The sequence below is a fragment of the Cataglyphis hispanica genome, chromosome 22, assembly GCF_021464435.1.
Source record: "Cataglyphis hispanica isolate Lineage 1 chromosome 22, ULB_Chis1_1.0, whole genome shotgun sequence".
Classification (NCBI taxonomy): Eukaryota; Metazoa; Arthropoda; class Insecta; order Hymenoptera; family Formicidae; genus Cataglyphis; species Cataglyphis hispanica.
The window spans coordinates 3,300,671-3,324,768 of record NC_065975.1 but is presented as its reverse complement, the minus strand read 5'-3'; the positions used below and the strand labels follow the sequence as shown (position 1 = coordinate 3,324,768).

The window sequence follows — 24,098 nt, the reverse complement described above, 5'->3', positions numbered from 1 at the left end:
GCTGTGGACATAGATGTTTATATACAAATTGTTATGAACAATGAATTATATTTATATTCTTTTATTTCTTATTATATATACATCTTATTTATTTTTAATTATATTTTGCTCATATTTTTTAATAATATTTAACTTTGTCATAATATAATTAAGCATAATATTAAACATAAATTGTTAAGCATTATTTTTAATATTATTCTACAATTTTTTATTGTTATTACCAATAAATAATAAATAATTTATTACATTGTTAAATTAATAAATTATTAAATAATAAATTATTTTATTATTTATTGATAATGTTTATATTTTAAATATTTTAATGTAACAATAAATAATTATACGATTAATATATATTAAAATATATGAAAAATAATTGTTATATTTGAAATATAATATTTATTATTATATATTTAATATATTATTAATCAGTCAAAACTTGTTAAATATTCATCTTCTTTATAAAGTTATATTATAATTATATAATTATATTATTGTTTATTTTTCTTTATTTGAATGTTGTAATAAAAATAATAAAACCAAATTTGTTTCTTCAATAACAATATAAAATGTTTGTATGAAATAATTTGTTTTCCCTAGCGTTTTTGTTGTTCTCAGTATAAAATTTAATTTTATGTTAAAATGAAATATAAATATACCTTTTTTTGAAAAGTCCATCACAAAAAATAGCACATTTTAATAGATTTAATAAAATTGATTTTCTAGTATTGATTTTTATAAAAATTGTGTCTTATAATAATACATTAAAAGAAATAACATATAATAATTTATTTAGTATTTAGTACTTTTAGACTCGACTGTGTCTTTGTGTTCTTGTATACAAATATAAAATAAAAAATATATTTTATTGTGTAAATAAAGCGAATAAATGTACATAGAAATCGGTATGATAAAATTTATAAATGTCAAAATCACAATCATTAAAAAGTGTGTTATTGTTTTACGATGTAAAGAATATTTTCTTTTCTTTGATGATAAATATACGTTGTAGCCTCTTTTGTTATGTTGCATGCTATAATTTTTTATTCTAATATAGTCGCAAAAACTTTTTAATAATATAACACAACAAACCTAACGTTTATTATATAAAAATCAATTAAATTTAATTTACATAAAATAACATCTTTCAAATTTGTTCAATTTAAAACTCAATTCTCTCTCTTTTTTCTCTTTCTTTGTAGCAAAAATTCATTTCCGTCGTACATACATACATATATGTTATAATATTAGCATAAGAAGTAATGTTTTGTATAGTTTAACATTTATTATTTATATTTCTAATGTTATTATATTACTTATTTAAATTTGCGTATGAAACTAACAACAGAATAATAATATTCAAAAATTAAAATAAAATATTAATGATTCTTAAAATATGGATATAAATTTTATTCCAAGCTTAAATTCTGTAAACATTAACTTTGTGTATTTATTATGATATTTTTTAATTGACATTTTAGAACAGTTTTATGTATTTGACTTTATTTATTATGATGTGTGTCACATCGACTTTCTTAGTTCTCGATTACCTCTCGAAACGATAAGATTACAACATTATAGATATAAGGATGCTTAACATGTAACAATATTAACGCTCGTGAAACAACTGTAATTAATCCTTTTAAGGAAACAGAATTATATTATAATTGTATAGATTTTTAATATACGAGGTAAGCCACTAAAAACAAAATATATATTCCTCTCTTTGTGAGTACATAGAAGATATACAAAGCGCAATATAATAATAATAGTAGGTATTAACGCGATGAGTACGACTAAATTTCTTTTAATTTATTTCTTTTCCAAAATTGCCGACGTTTTATTAACGATCTTTTATTTCTTTTACACATTTTCTTATTTAATATATTTACATTTTTTTCTAAATTCTGTACAACTAACAAGTAACAAGAAATTTAATCTTATTTATTATAATAAAGTTACGAAATGTCTTTAAAGACAAAAATTTATTATATATATAAGCAAGGAATTTTTTAATATTTATAATTAAATTTAATTTATACATTTTTAAATAAATAATAAAAATTAGATAATATATTACAATATTAGAAATTACAATGTTTATTACCATGTGTTTAAATTATTCTACAAATTTTTTCGTAATGTAAAATCAATAATTTCTGTGCAAGATTTTTAAAAACTCAATTACGGATATAATGTACTTATTTAAATGAATAATAAACAAACAATACTTAAATGGCTATTTTTTGTTGTTAAAAAAATATATATGATATATAACATATATAAGTAAAACAGTTGAATCGTGTTAAATTTATTTTGCTATATGTATATTTGAAGACATACAAACATCGTAAGAAAGTTAAAAGAAATTTAATTTTCCGTTGGTTGATTTTGTGTTACTAGTCACCGAGGACATATCTGTTTAGAAACAAAACAACAACTCTTTAAAATAACATTATTATTCAAAGAAACTAATTCTCTCTTTCGAGAAAGTTGATATTTTATATAAATTTGTATGCTATAAATTTCATCTAAATTTTATTTTATGATTATTTTTTAACAAAGAATATTATTGCAGATAAAAAATAATATGGCAATTCTAAGACTATTTTATGGTGGTTTTGTATTTATTATTGCAAGTCTCATATTCATTACTACAGCACTTTCTGCCGATAAAAATACAACAAAGATTACCGATACCATTATATATGATGACTATGTATTGCCAACGCATTACAACGTCAAATTAATACCATATTTAAAAAAAAACGAAAAAGACAAATTTGTAAACTTCATATTTACAAATTTTAAAAAATATATAGAAGAGCATCAAGCAAACGGCAGAGTTGTCTTCTATGGTGAAATCAATGCTACTATTCATATTTTTCCAACTAAAAAAATAAGTTTAAATTCATCAAATTCGATTCACCATTTATCAGCAGAACTGATTGAAAGAGACATTACCTCTGGATCAGAAAAATTTTATTCTAATGAAGTAAAAATTGAATATGATAATGTGACGGAAATTTTGATTCTTTATCCCAAATATGAGATATTAACTAAAAGTTACATACTGAATATAAAATTTCTTAATGCAATTAATATCCTAGAAGACGATAATATTTTCTTAACGACTACATATATAGAGAAATCAGGAGATGAAAAGTAAGTTAATATATTAAAAAAATTATAAATGTTAATATATTGAAAGTGATATTTATCACTGCTTTTTACAAAACATGATTGCTCTATTATTTTCGTCATTAAAATATACATACATATATATATATATATATATAGTATAATACTTTTTAATATAACATTGATGTATTTGTTAGCGATGATTCTAACATCATAAATAATTAAACGTTGTTAGTAATTCGAATTAATGGCATTAAAATATCGTAGATGGTGGAATAAAACACATACCCCGATGATTAAGGCTCAACGATTCTTCCCATATTGGGACCATGCGACAATAAGGAGTGATTTTGACATTTCCATAAAACATTACTGCAATTATTCAGTCTTCTCAAATGTGCCAGTAAAAAATATGCCACGGCAAAAGAAAATATACAAATTAAATAATACAGAAGAATGTATGCGATGGACATACTTCGGCATTAAATCTTTTTTACCTGCTCATCTCGCGATAATTATATCACCAATAAATTTGTTTCCCGGTTGTGGCACAGATAGGATCCACTTCTGGCAAAATCCAAAGTCAAACGATATAAAATTTGCGGAAAGAGTCTCAAACAAAGTTATAATGAAATTAAAATTTGAATGGTTTAGAAAGATGAAAATTCCAAAATTGCAACTTATCGCAATCCCAAATTTTCGAAATAATATTAATATGAACTTTGGACTCGTTATAATAAGGTAACAAAAAAAATTGGAAAGAAATATTAATTTTTTAAAAAACAATTTTTTTAATCAAAATTAATTACGTATATCAAAATACATATACTAAATTTTAAATCGCATATATTTTTATATCTCAATTATAAAATTATTTCTCAGTAATAACTACATATGTATATATAAAGCATGTATGATACGTAATATTGCATAATTAATCTATATAATAATTTTTATATCATATCATTTATATTAGGTTTAGAAAACATTGCTATTACATCAGAAAAAAACATTAAGATCCTTCATTATTTGCAAGCTTAAATTTATTTTTTATGTTTTATAAATTTAATTCTTATAATTTTTTAGAGACACAAATATTTTTTACAATGAAAATCTACATTCTGTTACGCATAAAATAGAAGTGGCACGATTGATAACGCGTGGAATTACATATCAATGGTTCGATAATTTAATAAATCGTACTTCGTCTAATTTGTGGTTAAACGATGGTCTTATTACATTAATTGGGATGGACGTTATGAATGACGTCAATGTTCTCGAGGTTATTATATATTCTTAATGTATATCTCTTTAATGCTGAATTTACGCAATTAAATGAAATGCTAGATATCATATTAAAATAAAAAACTTTTGAAACTATATTTATAATATTAAAAATACAAGCTGCTTAAGCTGTTAATAGATTTTTTGTTTATAAATTTTTTTCATATCTGAAGAACCTACTGATTGTTCAGCATCTTTAAATTGTTATAAATTATGCTTAATTGTTTTGCTTAATTGTTTTACTTAATTTTTCTTAACTGTTATAAATTCTTCAGTATAAATAAGAACTGGATTAAAAAAATGATACATATGTTGAAGTTATAATAATTTCAGCAATATCAAGCAATAGTACTAATGCATTCTATTAATGTGAATATTTCTTTTGATTATATAATTAAATAGTTAGTTAATTATCACAACATTAAAACATTTTTTTTTTAGAATTATAAAAGAAATTTGGATATATTGAATTTATTCATAGTTCAAACTCAATATGAATCTTTTCAACTGGATGATTGTAATTTTACACAAACTCTCACATCAGAAATCAGTTATCCTGAAATTAATTCACTTTCTTCTTATTACCGTTACATTAAAGGTAAAAATTAGTAATTAAACAATTAGTAATTAAACAATTGTTTGTAAATTTTGAAACATAAAATTTATAAAAAATAGAAATATTAATAGTATAGAAATAATATAATAATTAATAGTATAGAAGTATTACTATTAATTATATTAATATTAATATATTAATATTATCAATTTAATGGTATATTAATTTTGTTCTCACAGTTTGTAGGAGAAAAATAATATAATTACAGTTATATATAAAAATTAATCTATTTGTATGCAATTATTTCTATTTATCAAAAATTACAAATTATAAACATTGCAATTTATATATATATATATATATATATATATATATATATATATAAATTGTTTAAGTTTATTTAAAGTACACAACTAAAATTTATAAACATTGCAATTTCTATAAATAAATTATTTATATTTATCTAAATCATGTACATCAATTATTTTTACATATGATATGAATTATAGCACCTTTAATATTACGTATGCTGCAATATTTAGTTACTGAAGAAGTATTTTGGAAGAGTGTCCGCCGATATTTATATAAATCGTGAGTAATATGGTTTTATATGTGTGTGTAAAACTTTTCACGTCAAAATTACTTTTTTTTATCTTTTTCTTTTATCTGATTGATGATATTCTTTTTCTATTAATATACACAATTTAGATTTTTTTTGTCTTTAAATTTTATTCTCTTTCCTTACATAGCAATTAAATTTCTATTTCTCTCTTATTTCTGTCTTATTATCTCTCTTCTATTATTTTATCTTGCTTTATTTTATCTGTATCAATATCTTTTAATACTAATTACATAATAGATTTTATTATATTACTTATCTACTCTTTATTTTCTGCTTTATAAAAAAATAAATTCTAAATTTTTTTTATTTTATTTTATATTGTAATTGGCAAATTTATATTATATCTGCTTTTTCTATTTTTCCTTTTATAAATCCTTGCTAAATGCTTTTTTTATTTTAATTTAAGTATGTAATAACATAATCGGAATATACTAATCATTTACACGTTTATTTATCTCTTTTTATATAAAATTTTATATAAATAAATACAAATATTTAAAGTTTATTTAATGATATACGAATCTTTTGGTCCATTTTATGATCATTATCAACATTATTAATCAAAATTTTAGCGCGTTACAACTGAAACAATTAAATAAAACTAATCAAAATTTGTAGTGATAGAATCTTAAACATCCAAGTGATCATTTTTCGTTAATTTCGCTTAAATGGAATAAATTATTTACGATTTAAATCTGCTCTGGCTCTTATCTGCTCTGTATATTTGTATTTGTTTATATTGTATTTGTTATCAATGATATTTAGCAATATACAATAATTAAATGTTGTCAAATCTACAGGCGATTAATTTCATTGAAGTTATAAATATTTTTTGTTTTTATATTTCTACTTTAGTTTAATGTCATGCAATTATAATTTAATAGTTCTATAATAAACATATTGAGAAAGAGAGAGAGAGAATTAGATTTTATTATAATAATTCATATATATATATATATATATATATACTTTTATATTTCTAAATAATTTGCATTTTTAGTATAGTTTTTATCTAAAAATAAGAAAGTATATATATAGAATTATTATAATAAATTGCATTTTTAATACAGTTTTTATTTTATCAATAATGCCAAATTTTATAGTGTGCTTGATTGGACAACTTCTGATGACTTTTGGTATATTATCGAAAGAACTATATACGAAAAAAATCATTCTGAGAGAGGCAACACTGCTATAAAAAATTTAATAAATAAGTGGGAAAAAAAGTATGCGAATTATCCTATATTGAAAATAATGCGAAATTATAATGAAAAGAAAATGCATATAACAATAGAAAACTACTACGATTTTGATAAAAATGATCAGCTATGGATACCTATAACGTTTACTACTCAGAGTAATCTTAATTTTATGAATTTGGCTTCTCCGCTTCGTGATGAGAGATTGAGACTTATAATGTCACTGCTTGGCGGCGAAGATGATATAGCAGAAGATGGTTGGGTAATGTTTAATATACAACAATCTGGTAAATATTAAACAATAAATTAATTATATTTCTATTTTTATTTTATATAATTGAAATTTTATTACAGTATTATATAAATTTATTTGCTTCTTTAATTAGTGAAAATATTAGATAAACAAATATTTAAATAATAATATAATCTATAAAAAATATTAAATATGTAAAATATATTCTGCATTCTGTTATTATTGATTCCGTGAGGTAAATTCAATTTTGTTTATAATTTAATTATTATTTAAACCAAATATAAATATAAATTGTTTTGCAAATTGTTTTTTACTTACCTAATTTCACTTAATTTCACAAAATCACATATAATCAGTCTAAAATGTTATAAGTCATAAAATATTTGTAATGTTATATCGCTATAATTTACATTATCTCCATAACATATTCACAATTATTTTAAAAAGATGTATATGTATAGTTAGAAATATTTCTCGATAAGGCCTTAGAAGGATATATACAGAATTTTAAAATAGTCATAATATTTTTTAATAAATTCCAAATTAGAAGGAACTTATAATATATAAAAATTATTTGCTACAGGTTATTATCGCGTTAATTATGATGCTGAAAACTGGCAAAGAATTGCAAAATATTTAAACTCTACAGAATATACGAAAGTACATGTTCTCAATCGTGCTAAAATCATCGATGATGCATTTTATTTTATGATAACGCAACAACTCGAGTCTTCCATATTCTGGAATTTGACGAGTTATCTTAAACAAGAGACAAGTTATATAGCATGGTATCCTATGATAAAAGCTATTGAATACATGTCCAGCATCTTTTCATTTTCAGATAAAAGAGTCGATGATATCAAGGTGAATAATAACAGATTTCGTTAATTGAATAGAGTATTATAAATTATTTAACTTTATTTACAAAATAAAATATATATGAAAACATTTTATTATATCATGTTTTTGCAAATAATAAGAAATTAATATAATATATAATATTGAATAATTTTCAGAAAAAGTTAAACGACATGTTAAACAGTCTTCTTTCGAAAATAAGATACATAGAGAACGCTGAAGAGAATGAATTTATTGAATGTTTAAGAGAAGAAGCTATTAAATGGGCATGCATTCTTGGCGGCACCACGTGTCAGAAAAAAGACAACATCGAAACTGAAAATAATGATGAAATAATCAATAAGTTTCTTTCAACTGTTACGAGGCATGCGAAAAATGATAATGTGCTTACAACGATATTGACACAATTCGAGACACTAAAACCGAAGTAATTAGAAATTTCTTTCTATGATAAATGTATGTTGCTCATAATTACGGAAGTTTATTACATAAACTAAGCATATATTTGTTTGTTTCTAAAGAGATGTCAGCACCTTGGCAGCACTTACTATTATTATTAATCATGTATATTCCAAGAAACAAATTGACGAGGTAAATTTTATAAATTCATTTTATAAATGCAATTATTAACTTTCTATTATTAAACTTATTTGTATTTTTATAAAATGTATATATATATATATATATATATATATATATATATATAATATATAAAATCAGCAGTGCCGTAAAAATAAATATTATCTGAATCGTAAAATAACTAACAGATGATAGATCGGTACGCTCGTAAGTGTAGTTACGAACCTGAGCTACGACTTCTATGCGATATCATTGGCAAATTTTGATCGCTTACAAACACATAACATTTTTATAAGATACTAAATCTTTGTAGGTCGATATTTAACGAAAAGTCTATGTGTTGTGTTAAAATTGAAATACACAAGAAACTGCAAACACATAATATTATATAGATCTATATATGTATATACAATATTTTATTTTAATCATATTGGGAGGGAGGAGGGGGAGATAGAAAGAATAATATTGCTACATACTATTATAATGCTAAATTACATTTTAGTAACAATGTCGAAATAATCTGTTTCAGATCAGAAATCACGCGACAAATATTACAGACAGGTATGCGTTTGCTCGCGCTAAGGAAATTTCCTATACGAAAAATAAAACTCGTGAGGTAAATAAATCATGTTATATAAACATTATATATATTTAAATTTTATGATTTATAATTAATTATAAAATTATTTATATCTTCTGCATGTTATATAAATAATATTTTATTTTCTAATCATATATTAGAAACAATAACCTATACCATGTTAAACTTTTAATTCTTTTATTTCTACTTAATTCTAAAATATATTGATTTAGGTAAATATAATGGAAGATTTTATCATCTATAAAAATCTTCTGAAATATTTCGAATTGTGTATTAAAAAGAAACTAGAAATACGATTATCTGAAATCGGAAAGCATATGGATTATCTTCGGAAATTTTAAGAGAACAGACTTCAATAATTAATTATAATTAAAAATCAATGAACAATAACAATTTTAATACTATGGATATAGATGTTTATGTACAAATTGTTATGAACAACAATTTATATTTATTTATTAAACACGAATTATTTATTAAGCATAATTATTTATTGATATATGTAATATATATTATATATATTATTTATTGATAATAATAATAAATTATACAATAATATTAAAAATAAGATTTGTTAAACATTATTTTTAATATTATTATATAATTTTATTATTATTATCAATAAATAATTTAAAAAATATATTATTACATTGTTAAATTAATAAATTATTAACTAATAAATTACTTTATTATTTATTGATAATGTTAATTTTTTTAATATTTATAATATAACATTTATTATTATATATTTAATATATTATTAATCATTTGAAACTTGTTATATATTGATATTCTTTATAAAATTATAAAAATTATATAATATTATTTTCCATTTTTCTTTATTTAAATTTTAAATGATTGTAATAAAAATAAAATCTAACTTTTCAATAACAATATATAATATTTGTGTAAAATAATTTGTCTTCCCTGACTTCTATTTTTTGAATACAAAGTTTAGTTTTGTGCTGAATTGAAATATAAATATATCTTTTTGAAAAAAAAACATAAAAAATAGAACGTTTCAATAGCTAGTTCATTTCATGACAAAAATTTAAGGATTAAAAAATATAATTTTAGCTGGACAATAACGTATCGTAATTATAGAATTAAAAAATAGAATATAAAATAAAATACTAAATATAAAATTAAAATATAGAATTAAATTTTATTATTTTTTCTGTTACGTCCGGTAGACTTCACGAATGTTCCTTTTTTTTATACTAATATATAAATTATTGCGTCCAAGAGACTGCATGATTGTTTTCTTTCATCGAAAATTCGTTAATGACATAAGATTTGTTAGTGACATAAATTACGTTCTAAGAAATGGTCTACGTCCGACAGAAAGAATAAACAGGCGAAGTCTGAAAAGCGAGACTGTGTAATCTCGTTGTCGAAAGTCAAATATAAAAACAGATCCATAAATTTAAACATTATAACTTACTCTAAAGGCTCGGAATTTTTAAACAAAAAATACAGATAGTCAAGCACTAGAAATTTTAAACCATGACAAACAGACAGCGAGATGCTCGAGCTCGAGTTCGGATATCAGACCTAAGAATTTTAAACTAAAAAAATAATAAACAGAGCACAAAAATAATGATCCATTGATGATCCGGAGTTGAGACTCGCGACACTCGACGCCGCGCGCTCGATCGCCAGACCACCCGCTCATGTTATATGTTTATCATAAATTCCAAGTAAAATGTCAACTTAGGTGATTACTGCGAACTGAGCATGACTCAATCCGTAAAACGAAAGCCTCACCCTCGCCCGATAGCAACTACTCTCCATTGGTCAAACTCAACCAATACCTATGATCTAAGAATCTAGAGCAACGCCCTAGGAAAAATCGGAGGGCGTGATTAGAAACAACTATTCGTTAAAATAGATTAACAAACCAATGGAGAGGAGGAGCAAAAGGGTTTAATAAACGTCGGACAAGACCACGGGACGCTCTCTCTAACGTTCCAAAAGTTCAGTCTTTCGGGCAGTCTCCTTATACTCGGTCGAGAATATAGCGCCAAGAGTGCCGTGTCCTCGCGAAAAAGACTTTGTGACGTACCTTAAGCACTCAAGACTTTATCGTGAACCGATTCCTGCCCTCAGTGAAATTCGCGTTAAGATCTTATAGTGCGTTTAGTGTTACCAAGACTGTCCGAACCAATCAACCTTATTGTGAACACTGAGGCAGTCAACCTCCACCCGACGAGCTCGAGAGCCAAAATCTACAGGGTCGATCACGTTATTTTATCATCGCACTCAACAAGTAGTAAGTGCTTAAATTCTTCAACTAATTAATCCAAATAATTCTTGGTTAACCACCCGACTAAACTTTATTCAAAATCCTGTTATATTTACCATTAACAATTTAGAATTATTTATTAAAAGTAAATTATTGTTATTACATTTCCTTCCCATACTTCCGAAACTCTTTATAAGTCACCTAGGGTCGTCCGCATTTTGCGGAGCTACCCGTGATTCTCTTACTCTCTCACTCATTCTCTTTATCCATCACTAAGGGTCGTCCGCGTTTTGCGGAGCTACCCGTGATTCTCTTACTTTCTCACTCTCTTTATAAGTCACCTAGGGTCGTCCGCCTTTTGCGGAGCTACCCGTGATTCTCTTACTCTCTCACTCATTCTCTTTATCCATCACTAAGGGTCGTCCGCGTTTTGCGGAGCTACCCGTGATTCTCTTTACTCTCACTCTCTTTATAAGTCACCTAGGGTCGTCCGCATTTTGCGGAGCTACCCGTGATTCTCTACTCTCTCACTCATTCTCTTTATCCATCACTAAGGGTCGTCCGCGTTTTGCGGAGCTACCCGTGATTCTCTTACTTTCTCACTCTCTTTATAAGTCACCTAGGGTCGTCCGCCTTTTGCGGAGCTACCCGTGATTCTCTTACTCTCACTCATTCTCTTTATCCATCACTAAGGGTCGTCCGCGTTTTGCGGAGCTACCCGTGATTCTCTTACTCTCACTCTCTTTATAAGTCACCTAGGGTCGTCCGCATTTTGCGGAGCTACCCGTGATTCTCTTACTCTCTCACTCATTCTCTTTATCCATCACTAAGGGTCGTCCGCGTTTTGCGGAGCTACCCGTGATTCTCTCCCTCTCTCACTCTCTTTTATACAGTTACTCAGGGTCGTCCGCGTTTTGCGGAGCTACCCGTGACTCTCTTATTATCTCTCTCTTATTATTTAGTTACCAAGGGTCGTCCGCGTTTTGCGGAGCTACCCGTGACTCTTTTATAATATCTCTCTCTCATTATTCAGTTACTCTGGGTCGTCCGCGTTTTGCGGAGCTACCCGTGACTCTCTCGCTCTCTCACTCTCTCTTTCTATTAACTACCAAGTTTGTTGCAAACCTCCAAAATTATTGCGGATTTATTTTTTGTTATATATATATATATATATATATATATATATATATCCCCAAACCGTTTTTTATTTTTATTTATTATTATATCCTCCTTCAGTGGAAGGAGCAAATAGAAACGATCCTCCCGTGCGTCGGTAAAGCGTGCGCGTAACCGTCGAAATAGACGGCTTAGGAAGAGGTTGGCTCGGGCTCAGGCGGAGGAAACTAGTACCTTAGGCAATGTTAACATTGATATCGACACAGACGTAGTCACTACCGACACTCCTCGCTCCCCAACCCCGTTACTTCTCCTCCACCCCTCTCTACCCATTCAAGATCGGAGTCGCCCACCCCCTCGATCATTATTTTAGGTGACTCCCCCTATTCTTCCCCTCATCATTCCCCTCACCAACAAGACCCCCTCGAACTACGGGATACTGACAGCGAACCAGAGATAGTATCTACAGAGACCGAAGACTCGTCTCGGTCCGAACGGGAGCCGTCATCTCACTGGCCAGACTTTTCTGAGGATTACCTCTACTTCCGGACATTGGCCCAGTTCCCCCCGATATACGACCCTCTTCCGGACGGAGCCATTTGCATCGGGCCCGGTCCGGTGGACCGCGAGGAATTCCTGACTGCACTGACCAAGGCCCCACCAGACACCGTAATCCCGTGGTTCGTCCCGGGGTCTCACTATCCTGTCGCTGTTCCCATAGAAGTCCTCTGGAGACAATTCCCCTGTATCCTAGAGGAGATCTCGTAACACACACACACACACACATATACACACAAAGACACATAAATATTAAATAATAGTTAATAAGCGATATATATATATATATATATATATATATATATATATATATAAATGTTTAACAAGATAAACTTAATAATTTGTTCTCATTCTTTGCTCACTTATTTGCTCTAATTTTTCTTTTATTATGCAATAAATGCAAAATTTGATATGTAAACAATAATACTCTTTTTCTTTGCTTAATCCCTTTTCCTCTCTCATATCCCGAGATCGCACAAGGTCCCGTCCCGGGTAATAAGGATTTAGTTCCTTTACCGAAAAGGGGACCATCGAACGAACGGCCTACTGACCGAATAAAAGCGACCCTTCCGGTCGTTGACCTGTCACAGGCCCAGGTCAATTCGCTCGACTCCGAGACACTCGTTGTCTAGCGTTTGTCTAGCGGAGTTAAGTGGGTTACGCCCTCCCGCTGACTCTGACTCTTAAGGGTCTGGACGTAACATTTCTTATAATTATTATTTTATCTTTTGTATTTTTTATTATATTACAAGTATATTTCACAAATAAAATTGATTTCCTAGTGTCTTTTGTAAAAATTGAAAGTCATAATAATAAATTAAAAGAAATAATATATAATAATTTATTACATTAATACTTTTAAAATCGACTGTGTCTTTATGTTTTTATATACAAATATAATAAAAAATATATTTTATTGTGTAAATAAAGCGAATAAATGTACGTAGAAATAGATATATGATAAAATTTATAAATGTCAAAATCACAAGCATTAAAAAGAGTATTATTGATTACCGAATGTAAAGAAAATTTTCTTTTCTTTGATGATAAATATACGTAGCCGCTTTTGGTAGTTGCATGCTATAATTTTTTATCGTAATATGGTCACAAAAACTTTTCAATAATATAATACAACAAACCTAACTTTTATTGTATAAAAATCAATCATATTTAATTTGTTACGTAAAATAACATCTTTCAAATTTATTCAATTTTAAACTTCTCTCTCTTCTTTCTCGTTTTTCTAGCAAAAATTCATTTCCGTCCATACATACATATATACATACATATATGTTATAATATTAGCATATAAAGTAGTTTTGTATAGTTTAACATTTATTATTTATATTTCTAATATTATTATATTATAGTTATTTAAAATTGCATATGAAATTAATAACAAAATAAAAATATTCAAAAATTAAAATAAAATATTAATGATTAGAAATATTGATGATTCTTAAAATATGGATATAAATTTTATTCCAAGCTTAAATTCTGTAGGACTTAACTTTATGTATTTATTATGATATCCATTATTCGACATTTTAAGACAGTTTTATGTATTTGACCTTATTTATTATGATGTCTATCACATCGACTTTCTTAGTTTTCGGTTACCTCTCGAATCGATAAGATCACTAGTATAGATATAAGGATGCTTTTAAGATGTAACAATATTAATGCTCGTGAAATAACTAATTAATTCTTCTAAGGAAACAGAATTATATTATAATTGGCATAGATTTTTATTATGAGGTAAGTCGTTAAAAACAGAATATTATGTATTTCTCTCTTTAAGAGTACATAGAAAATATACAAAACGCAATATAATAATAATAGTAGATATTAACGCGATGAGCACGTTTTAATTTTTATTAATTTATCTTTTTTCCAAAATTGCCGACGTTTCATTAACAATCTTTTATTTCTTTTGCTCTCTTTATACTTTTTCTATTTAATATAATTACATTTTTCTTTAAATTCTGTACACAAGAAATTTAATCTTATTTATTATAATAACGTTACAAAATGTCTTTGAAGACAAAAATTTATTATATATATAAGCAAGGAATTTTTAAATATTTATAATTAAATTAAATTTATACATTTTAAAATAAATAATAGAAAATTGAATAATATGTCATATAATGTTAGAAATTGTAATGTTTATTATCATGCACATTTAAATTATTTTTTTATATATTTTTTTCGTAATAATACAAAATCAACTTGTATGCAGGGCTTCTTTAGACTTAATTATTGATGTATTGTATATATTTATTCAAATGAATAATGAATAAACAATATTTAAATGCATTTTTCCATTGTTAAAATATATATATATATATATATATATATGTATATACATATATTATATATAAAAATGACACAAAAATAAAATAATCGAATTTAGTTCGCTATATGTATATGCAAAGACATACACGTATCAAAAAAAGTTAAAAAAGATTTAATTTTCCGTTGGTTGCTTCTGTATTATTAATTTACTGAAAATATATCTATCTAAAAAATGAAATAACAAATCTTGAAAATAACATGTTAATAAACATAGATCGAACTATCACAGAAATATTAATCGCAAATGAAATTTCTTAATACTCAAGGAAACTAATTTTCTTCCCCAGGGAAATTGATATTTTATAGATTTTTGTCTGCTGCTTAAATTTTATTATTTAAATTTTATTTGTTTTTTTTTTTTAATAAAAATTTATTGCAGATATTTAAAAGGTGATATGGCATTTCTAAGACTCTTACTTTATGGCGCTTTGATATTTATCTCTGCAACAGCACTTTCCGATGATAAAAATACAGAAGATAACACAGATACATCGATTAAATATAATTCGGATTATGTAATACCAACGCATTATGACGTCAAGCTGATACCATATTTCAAAGGAGACGAAGAAAGAGATGACACATATATGATGCTTAAAACAGATATAGAAGAGCATCAAGCAAACGGCAAACTTGTTTTTTATGGCGAAATCAATGCTAGTATTTATATTTCTCGTCCAACTACAAAATTAAGTTTAAGTTCATCGAATTTAATTCGCTATTTATCAAGAGAGTTGTTTGAAAGAAGCTCTAATTTGACGCTAGAACGTTACTATACTTATTTAGTGAAGAAAATTGAATATGTAAAAATTGATACTGCAAAGCAAACTTATGTTCTTCATTTCAAAGATGAGTTATCAAACGGAAATTATACACTGAATATAAAATTTCTTAATGCGATTAATATCCCAGAAGATGATAATATTTTCTTAAAGAATACATATATAAAGAACAGATATATAAAGGAATTTGAACATGAAATGTAAATAAATATTAATATATTAAAAGCACAATTTATTAAACATTGTTTATTACACAGTTTTTAAAAGAACATGTTTACTCTATTGTTTTCATCCTTCAATATCAAAACAATACATATAACGGTATATTTATGTAATAGAGCAAACATGTATTGTAAAAACCACTAATAAATAATGTATGTGTATATATATATATACAGGGTGGCCCCGAACGTTCCAGCCAGAATTTGAGATTTGTCCCATGTTGGGACAAACCGACAATAAAGGCGACATTCAAAATTTCCATAAAGCATCACTGCAAATATTCATTCTTCTCAAATATGCCGATGTTACAAAAGGAAGTGTACGAATACGTACAATCAAATGATTCAGAAGGATGTATGCAATGGACACATTTTGACATCACTCCTTCCATGCCTATTCATCTCGTAACAATTATGATTTCATCGGTGCAATACTTTCCCAGTCGTAGCACAGATAAAATCCATATGTGGCGCTATCCAAACTCAGACGATGTACAATTTGCAGAAAGAGTTTCGAACAAAGTAATAATGAAATTGAAATTTGAATGGTTTAGAAAGTTGGAGATTTCGAAACTGCAGCTCGTCGCAATTCCAGGTTTTCGAAATGATATTAATATAAACTTCGGTCTCGTCGCGATAAGGTAATAGAAGAATTAAAAAGGAATGTTAAAAAAACCCATTGAAAAACAATTTCTTTTTAATCAAAATTAGAAATACGCACAGCAATACAAAAATAAATATTTTAAATTTAAAATTGCTGAATATCTTTATATCAAATTATAATACAATTTTTCAGTAAATAATCATATACATATAAAACATGTACATCATATTGCATAATTAGTCTGTACATTAACTCTTCATATCATTTATGTTAGGTTAAAAAAACTCTGCAATTTTTGCATCACATTAAAATTATTGTTATACAGGATGTTGCCTCAACATATAGAATATCTTCGTTATTTTAAAAAATACGAAATATTATAATTATATAAGTTGCACTAAAATTGTATCTTTCAAAATAACGGAGATATTCAAAGTGCTGCAGTTAGAGAAAACACTTTATATGCGATTTTAAGTTTACTATTTAAGTCTTGTATAAAAACTTGACTCCTTACATTTTTTAGAGAAACAGATATTATTTACAACGAAAATCTACATTCTGTTGCGCATAAAATAAAAGTAGCACGATTGATAGCGCGTGGAATAACATATCAATGGTTCGGTAATTTAATTAATCAATCTTTCAAGTCTTCCTTATGGTTAAATGATGGTCTTACAACATTATTCGAAATAGGCGTTGTAAATGCCGTCAACGCTCTCGAGGTTATTATGTATTCTTAATGCATATCTTTAATGCTGAATTTACGCAATGAAATGAAATGCTAATATAATAACAATATAAAGTTTTCAAATTATATATTTATAATATTAAAATGTACAAGCTGCTTAAGCTATTATAAATCCTTTTCATATCATAAGAGATTATTGTGCTGATTGTCGAGCACTTTTAAATTGTTATAAATTTTGCGATAAAAAAATAGAAATTTGGTAAAAATAACACTTATTAAAATTATAATAATAATTTCAGTAATAAAGTAACTAGTATTAATTAAACATTTCCTTTGACTGGATAAACATTTATCTTGATCATTAAAATATTAAAACTTTCCTTTTTAGCATTACAAAAAATCGGAGATATTCGATTTATTTATAGTTCAGACTCAATATGAATCTCTCCAGTTGGATGATTGTAATCTTACGTGGTCTCTTTTATCAGAAACCAGTAGTCCTTCTGAAATTAATTCACTTGCCTCTTATTCTCGTCACGTTAAAGGTAAAAATCAGTAAATATAATTAAATAATTGTTTTTAAAGCATGAAAGTTATAAGAAACCAGAAAAGATTAATAGTACAAAAAGAATACAACTATTATCCGCAATTAAACAATATATAAATTTCGCTTTGAATGTAAAAGAAAAATAATATAATTGCAATTAAAAATTAATCTGTATTTACATGTAATTATTCTTACTTATCAGAAATTATAAATTTACAAACATTGAAATTTATATACATAAATTGTTTATCTATTTAAACTGTGTAAATTTACTATTATATATGATATGAATTGCAGCACCTTTAATATTGTACATGTTGCAATATTTGATTACTAAGGAAGTGTTTTGGAAGGGTATCAGCCGATATTTAAATATCCAGTGAGTAATATGATATATTATATATGTGTGTAAAACTTTTGTCAAATTGCTTTTTTTTTTTTTTTACTTGATTGATGATTTTCTTTTATATATCGATTAATATAAACAATTTAAATTTCCTTTCTCTGTTTTTAAATTTTTATTTTCTTTCCTTATAAAGCAATAAAATTTCTATTTCTCTTATCTGCCTTACTATCTCTCTTCTATTGTTTTATCTTGCTTTTTCTTGCTTGCATCAATATCTTTTAATATTTATTACATAATAGACTTTATTATATTGCTTATGTACATTCTTTATTTTCCGCCTTATCTAAGAAAAAACAAATCTCAATTTTTTTTATTTAATCTTATATTTTAAATTCTTGGCAATTTTATATTATATCTATTACGTTTCCTATTTTTCATTTTATAAATCTTTGCAATATTCTTTTTTTATTTTTATTTAGTTTATATATGCAATGTATAATCAGAATTATATGTATATATATGTAATTAATTTTGATATTTTTAGACAATTTTAATATAATTTTTATTGTGTCAATAATGTCAAATTTATTACAATTACAATTACAATTATAGTGCGTCTGAATGGAGTCCTGATGATTTCTGGATTATTATGCAAGTTGCTGTAGATGAAACAATCCCTATCTATAAGAACATCCCTCGTATAAGCGATGTAATAGATGATTGGATAAAGTATGTGAACTACCCTATATTGAAAATAATGCGAAATTATAATGAAAAGAGAATGCATATAGCGATGCATATAGAAAACAAGGTTTCTTCCAAAAATAGCAACCAGCAACGCATACCTGTAACGTTTACTACGCAAAGTAAGCTTAATTTTACGAATTTTGTTTCTCCGCTTCATGATGAGAGATTAATACTTATAACGTCATCGCTTGGCGTCGAAATTGATATAATAGAAGATGGTTGGGTGATATTTAACTTACAACAAGCTGGTAAATATTAAATAATAAATTAATTAGACTTATATTTTATATAATTGTAGTTTTTTACTCCATTATACAGTTTTATTTACATCTTTCATTAATCCGAACATTAGATAAACAAATAATTATAAATAATATTATAATATATAAAAATATATTAAATGTACGAAATATATTTTGCATTCTGTTATTATCCGTGAAATAAATTAATTTTTTTAAATTTAATTATTTAAATTGATATGAATGTAGATTATTTTGCAAATTCTTACATAGTTTAATTTCACGAAATTACACATTACTGTCAGCCTAAAATGTTAAAATTTATGAAATGTTTGTGTAAATGTAATTGAGGTTATAACATTACAATATTTTTTCTCTTAATATTTATAATTATTTAAAAAAGATTTATATTTATATTCAGAAATATTTCTCGATAAGTCCTCACAAGATTATAACAGAATTTAAAATTTATAGTAATATCATATATTATCATAATATTTCTTAATAAATTCTGAATTAGATGAGGGTCTTAAAATATATAAAAATTATTTCCTACAGGATACTATCGTGTTAATTACGATATTGAAAATTGGCGAAGAATAGCCAAATATATAAACTCTAGAGAATATACGAAAGTACATGTCCTCAATCGTGCTAAAATCATTGACGACGCATTTTATTTTATGATAACGCAACAACTCAAGCCTTCCATATTCTGGAACTTGACGAGCTATCTTGCACAAGAGACAAATTATATAGCATGGTATCCTATGATCAAATCTTTGGAATATATGTCGAGCATCTTTCCATTTAGAAATAGAAAAGTTCATGATATCAAGGTGAATAATTATATATTTCATTAATTGAAAAGGTTTGAAGAGTATTATAGACTTATTCAACTTTATTTACATAATAAAATATATGTAACTGAATTCTTTTTTTTTATAATTTTATTTGAATTAAACAAGAATTATATATACTTGTATAAAATAGAAAGTTTATATATGCAGGGTGTCCCGCAACAAAAATGACTACTTTCTTTTATTTTTTAAATTAAAAGAACAATTGAACAATTTAATTTGATATATATATAATTTATCTCTTTTAGTTTAAAAGATAAAAGGAGTGACTATTTTTTGTGGGATATTCTGTACAATATTAAAGATAAAAAATGATTTATTTATAAAAGTATTTATACAGTAAGCCATATATTATATAAAGTTTAATGAAATAAAAACAAATTAATTTATGTACTTGCATATATATCATAATATATACGCATGTTTTTGCAAATAATAAGAAATTAATAAGAAATAATATAATAAGAAAAAATAATAAGAAATTAATATATAATGTTTCAGAAAAAGTTAAATTATATATTAATGAATCTCCTTTCGAAAATAACATACAAAGAAAGCTCTGAGGAGGACGAATTAACTAAATGTTTAAGACAAGAAGCCATTAAATGGGCATGTATTCTCGGCAACACCTTCTGTCAGAGTAAGGCTTACGGAAAATTGTTACAACATATTGGAATTCTGAAAATGAATAAGTAATTTTTCTTAACGTTGCTGCTTTTATACATTTTTTTTTTATCTAATTAGTTATTGAATAAATAAATATTTAATAAGTTATTGAATCAAAATACGAAATATGGTGAGAAAATATTTACATACATAATTTTTAAAATATTATTTCTTTTCAGAGATTATAGACTTTTGCCGTGGTGGGAAGAATGGATGTATTGTAAAGGTTTAATGATAGCAGATTTTAATACTTGGCACACGATAAAAAATATGATATTGATGCAAAAGCATAATAATAGATATTTAGAATTTTTAGCTTGTTCTAAAAATCACATTAATGAATATTTAAAGTTAATAACACCGCAGGATAATGGAACATATATCGGAATACAAGCCAATAGTTGTACTAATAGTTTCATTTTTATTATCGCAAAACATGGGAGAAACAATATTGTGCTTACGAATATATTAACAAATTTCAAGAAATTAAAACCGAGGTAACTAGCATTCTAGAATTTCTTTTTTTTTTTTTGTAATAAAGGCATGTTGCTCGTAATTACAAAAGTTTATTATGTAAATTAAACATATATTTGCTCTTTTGTTCCTAAAGAGACATCAGTGACTTGACAGCACTTACTATTATTATTAACCATGTATATTCCGAGAAACAACTTGACGAGGTAAATTTTATAAATTTATTTATAAATTCAAATTATTAACTTCTGATTATTAAACTTATTTATATTATATTTCTATATGATATATTTATATACATTGCGAGCTTTTTTTTATAAAATCAATTTCTTACAAGACACAAAAAGTACAGCCTTCTTATAAGGTACTAAATTTTTGTAAGACCAAATTTTACAAAAGATTGCTATGTTAATAATTAAACAAGAGCTGCAAGAATATAATATTATATATATATATATATACACACAATATTTTATATCAATAATGGAAATAATATTGCGCCACATTATTATATAGAGCTAAATGAAATTTCTTATTGACAATAAATGTCAAAATAATTTGTTTTAGATCAGAAATGCCACGATAGATATTATAGAAAATAATGCGTTTACTCGCGCTACTGAAATTTTTTCTAAGGAAAATAGTTCTCATGAGGTAAATATGTCACGTTACATAAACTTTATACTTATTTACATTTTAATATTTTATTACTAACCGCAAGCATCTTCTACACGTTATATGTATAATATTTTGTTCTCTAATTATATATTAAACTTTTAAAGTAAGATAATATTATTATTTCCTAATGCTATATATATATATATATATATATATATATATATATATATATAAAATATATTGATTTAGGCAACTACTAAAGAAAGTCTTAAGACATATAAAAATCTTCGGAGACATTGGACATGGTGTGTTAGCAGGAAACTAGAAATACGATTGTCTGAAATTAAAAAACATGTACGCTATTTGAGAATTTTTAAAATCGGAAGAAGTAAAACTTAAATAATTAAAACTCAACGAATAATTTTAATACGGATATGGATACAGATGTTTATGTACAAAGTGTTACGAACAACCGTTTATATTTATTTTCTTTTAATTTTTATCATCTATATATCTTATTTATTTTTAATTACTTTGGCTTATATTTTTTTTAAATATTTAATTTTATTATAATTTAACAGTATTAAGGATAATATTTGTTAAATATTATTCTTAATATTATTATACAATTTTTATTATTATCAATAAATAATCAGTTATCAATAAATAAAATAACTTCAAAAATAATGAATTATTAAATATAATAAAATACTCTTTATTATTTATTGATAACTTTTTAAATATGATAACTCCTTAAATATGTTAACATAATAATAAATACAAATAGTTATAAGATTTATATATTCTAACATTAATATATATTAAGATTGATATATATTAAGATTGATATATAGAAAATAATTGTTATATGTATTATATAACATTTAAATAATATATATTAATATATTATATATATAATATTATATAATATATAATGTTAATATATAATATTAATATATAATATAATATATAATATAATATATAATATTAATATATATATTATATATATAATCTTAATATATATTAATCTACAATCTTAATATATATTAATGTTAGAATATATAAATCTTATAACTATTTGTATTTATTATTATGTTAACATATTTAAGTTATCATATTTAAAAAGTTATCAATAAATAATAAAGAGTATTTTATTATATTTAATAATTTATTATTTTTGAAGTTATTTTATTTATTGATAACTGATTATTTATTGATAATAATAAAAATTGTATAATAATATTAAGAATAATATTTAACAAATATATATTAATATTTATATAATATATTAATATATAATAATATATTAATATATAATATATAATATAATATATAATATTAATATATAATATAATATATTAATATATAATATATAATATAATATATTAATATATAATAATATATTAATATATAATATATAATATAATTTATAATATTAATATATTATATATATAATATTATATATAATATATATAAATATATTATTAGAGAGTCAACACTTAAAATTTATTAGACATTCATATTCTTTGATTTATAAAAAATTACATCACGCTATTTTTCAATTTTACTTATTTAAATGTTTGTAATAAAAATAATAAAATAAAATTTGTCTCTTCAATAATAATATAAAATTTGTTTTACCTGGCTTTTATTATTTTCAATACACAGTTTGATTATGTTAAATTGAAAGATAAATATACCTTTCTTGAAAAGAACTTCATAAAAAATAACACGTTTTAGTAACTTTAATAATAGAAACTGTAAGATTATAAAAATATAATTTTAGTTAAATAATAATAATATAATATAATTACAATATGAAATTTTATTATTTTTTTATGATTACTATATTTTATCTTTTTGTATTTCTTGTTATATTATATATAATTTCATAAATAAAACTTTCTGATTTTTTTAGTCTCTTTTGTAAAAATTG

At 24.5% G+C, this 24,098-nt stretch overlaps 2 protein-coding genes across 5 annotated transcripts; both read left to right on the top strand.

Moving 5' to 3' along the window:
• Positions 1-1,552: 1,552 nt before the first annotated feature.
• On the top strand, positions 1,553-9,562 carry LOC126857725 (glutamyl aminopeptidase-like). Of its 2 annotated transcripts, XM_050607433.1 has the most exons (13): positions 1,553-1,691; positions 2,579-2,858; positions 2,943-3,165; positions 3,409-3,882; positions 4,228-4,423; positions 4,867-5,023; positions 5,491-5,572; positions 6,707-7,089; positions 7,639-7,919; positions 8,072-8,340; positions 8,435-8,504; positions 9,022-9,108; positions 9,306-9,562. In XM_050607433.1, exons 2-13 carry the CDS (start codon positions 2,591-2,593, stop codon positions 9,432-9,434), a joined length of 2,619 nt encoding a protein of 872 aa, XP_050463390.1. In that variant the 5' UTR covers positions 1,553-1,691; positions 2,579-2,590; the 3' UTR covers positions 9,435-9,562. The 2 variants fall into 2 exon arrangements, with proteins under 2 accessions (XP_050463390.1, XP_050463389.1); XM_050607432.1 differs by having other exon boundaries at positions 2,579-3,165.
• Positions 9,563-14,634: 5,072 nt separating this feature from the next.
• Positions 14,635-22,690, top strand: LOC126857730 (aminopeptidase N-like). 3 transcript variants are annotated; one of them, XM_050607439.1, is made up of 13 exons: positions 14,635-14,770; positions 15,750-16,352; positions 16,551-17,014; positions 17,501-17,699; positions 18,054-18,210; positions 18,510-18,591; positions 19,171-19,553; positions 20,103-20,383; positions 20,906-21,096; positions 21,250-21,567; positions 21,681-21,750; positions 22,112-22,198; positions 22,412-22,690. In XM_050607439.1, the coding sequence occupies exons 3-13, from the start codon at positions 16,671-16,673 to the stop codon at positions 22,559-22,561; spliced, it is 2,262 nt and encodes a 753-aa protein (XP_050463396.1). In that variant the 5' UTR covers positions 14,635-14,770; positions 15,750-16,352; positions 16,551-16,670; the 3' UTR covers positions 22,562-22,690. The 3 variants fall into 3 exon arrangements, with proteins under 3 accessions (XP_050463396.1, XP_050463398.1, XP_050463397.1); XM_050607440.1 differs by lacking the exons at positions 14,635-14,770; positions 15,750-16,352 and having other exon boundaries at positions 16,733-16,895; XM_050607441.1 differs by lacking the exons at positions 21,681-21,750; positions 22,112-22,198; positions 22,412-22,690 and having other exon boundaries at positions 20,906-21,044; positions 21,250-21,434.
• Positions 22,691-24,098: the final 1,408 nt, after the last annotated feature.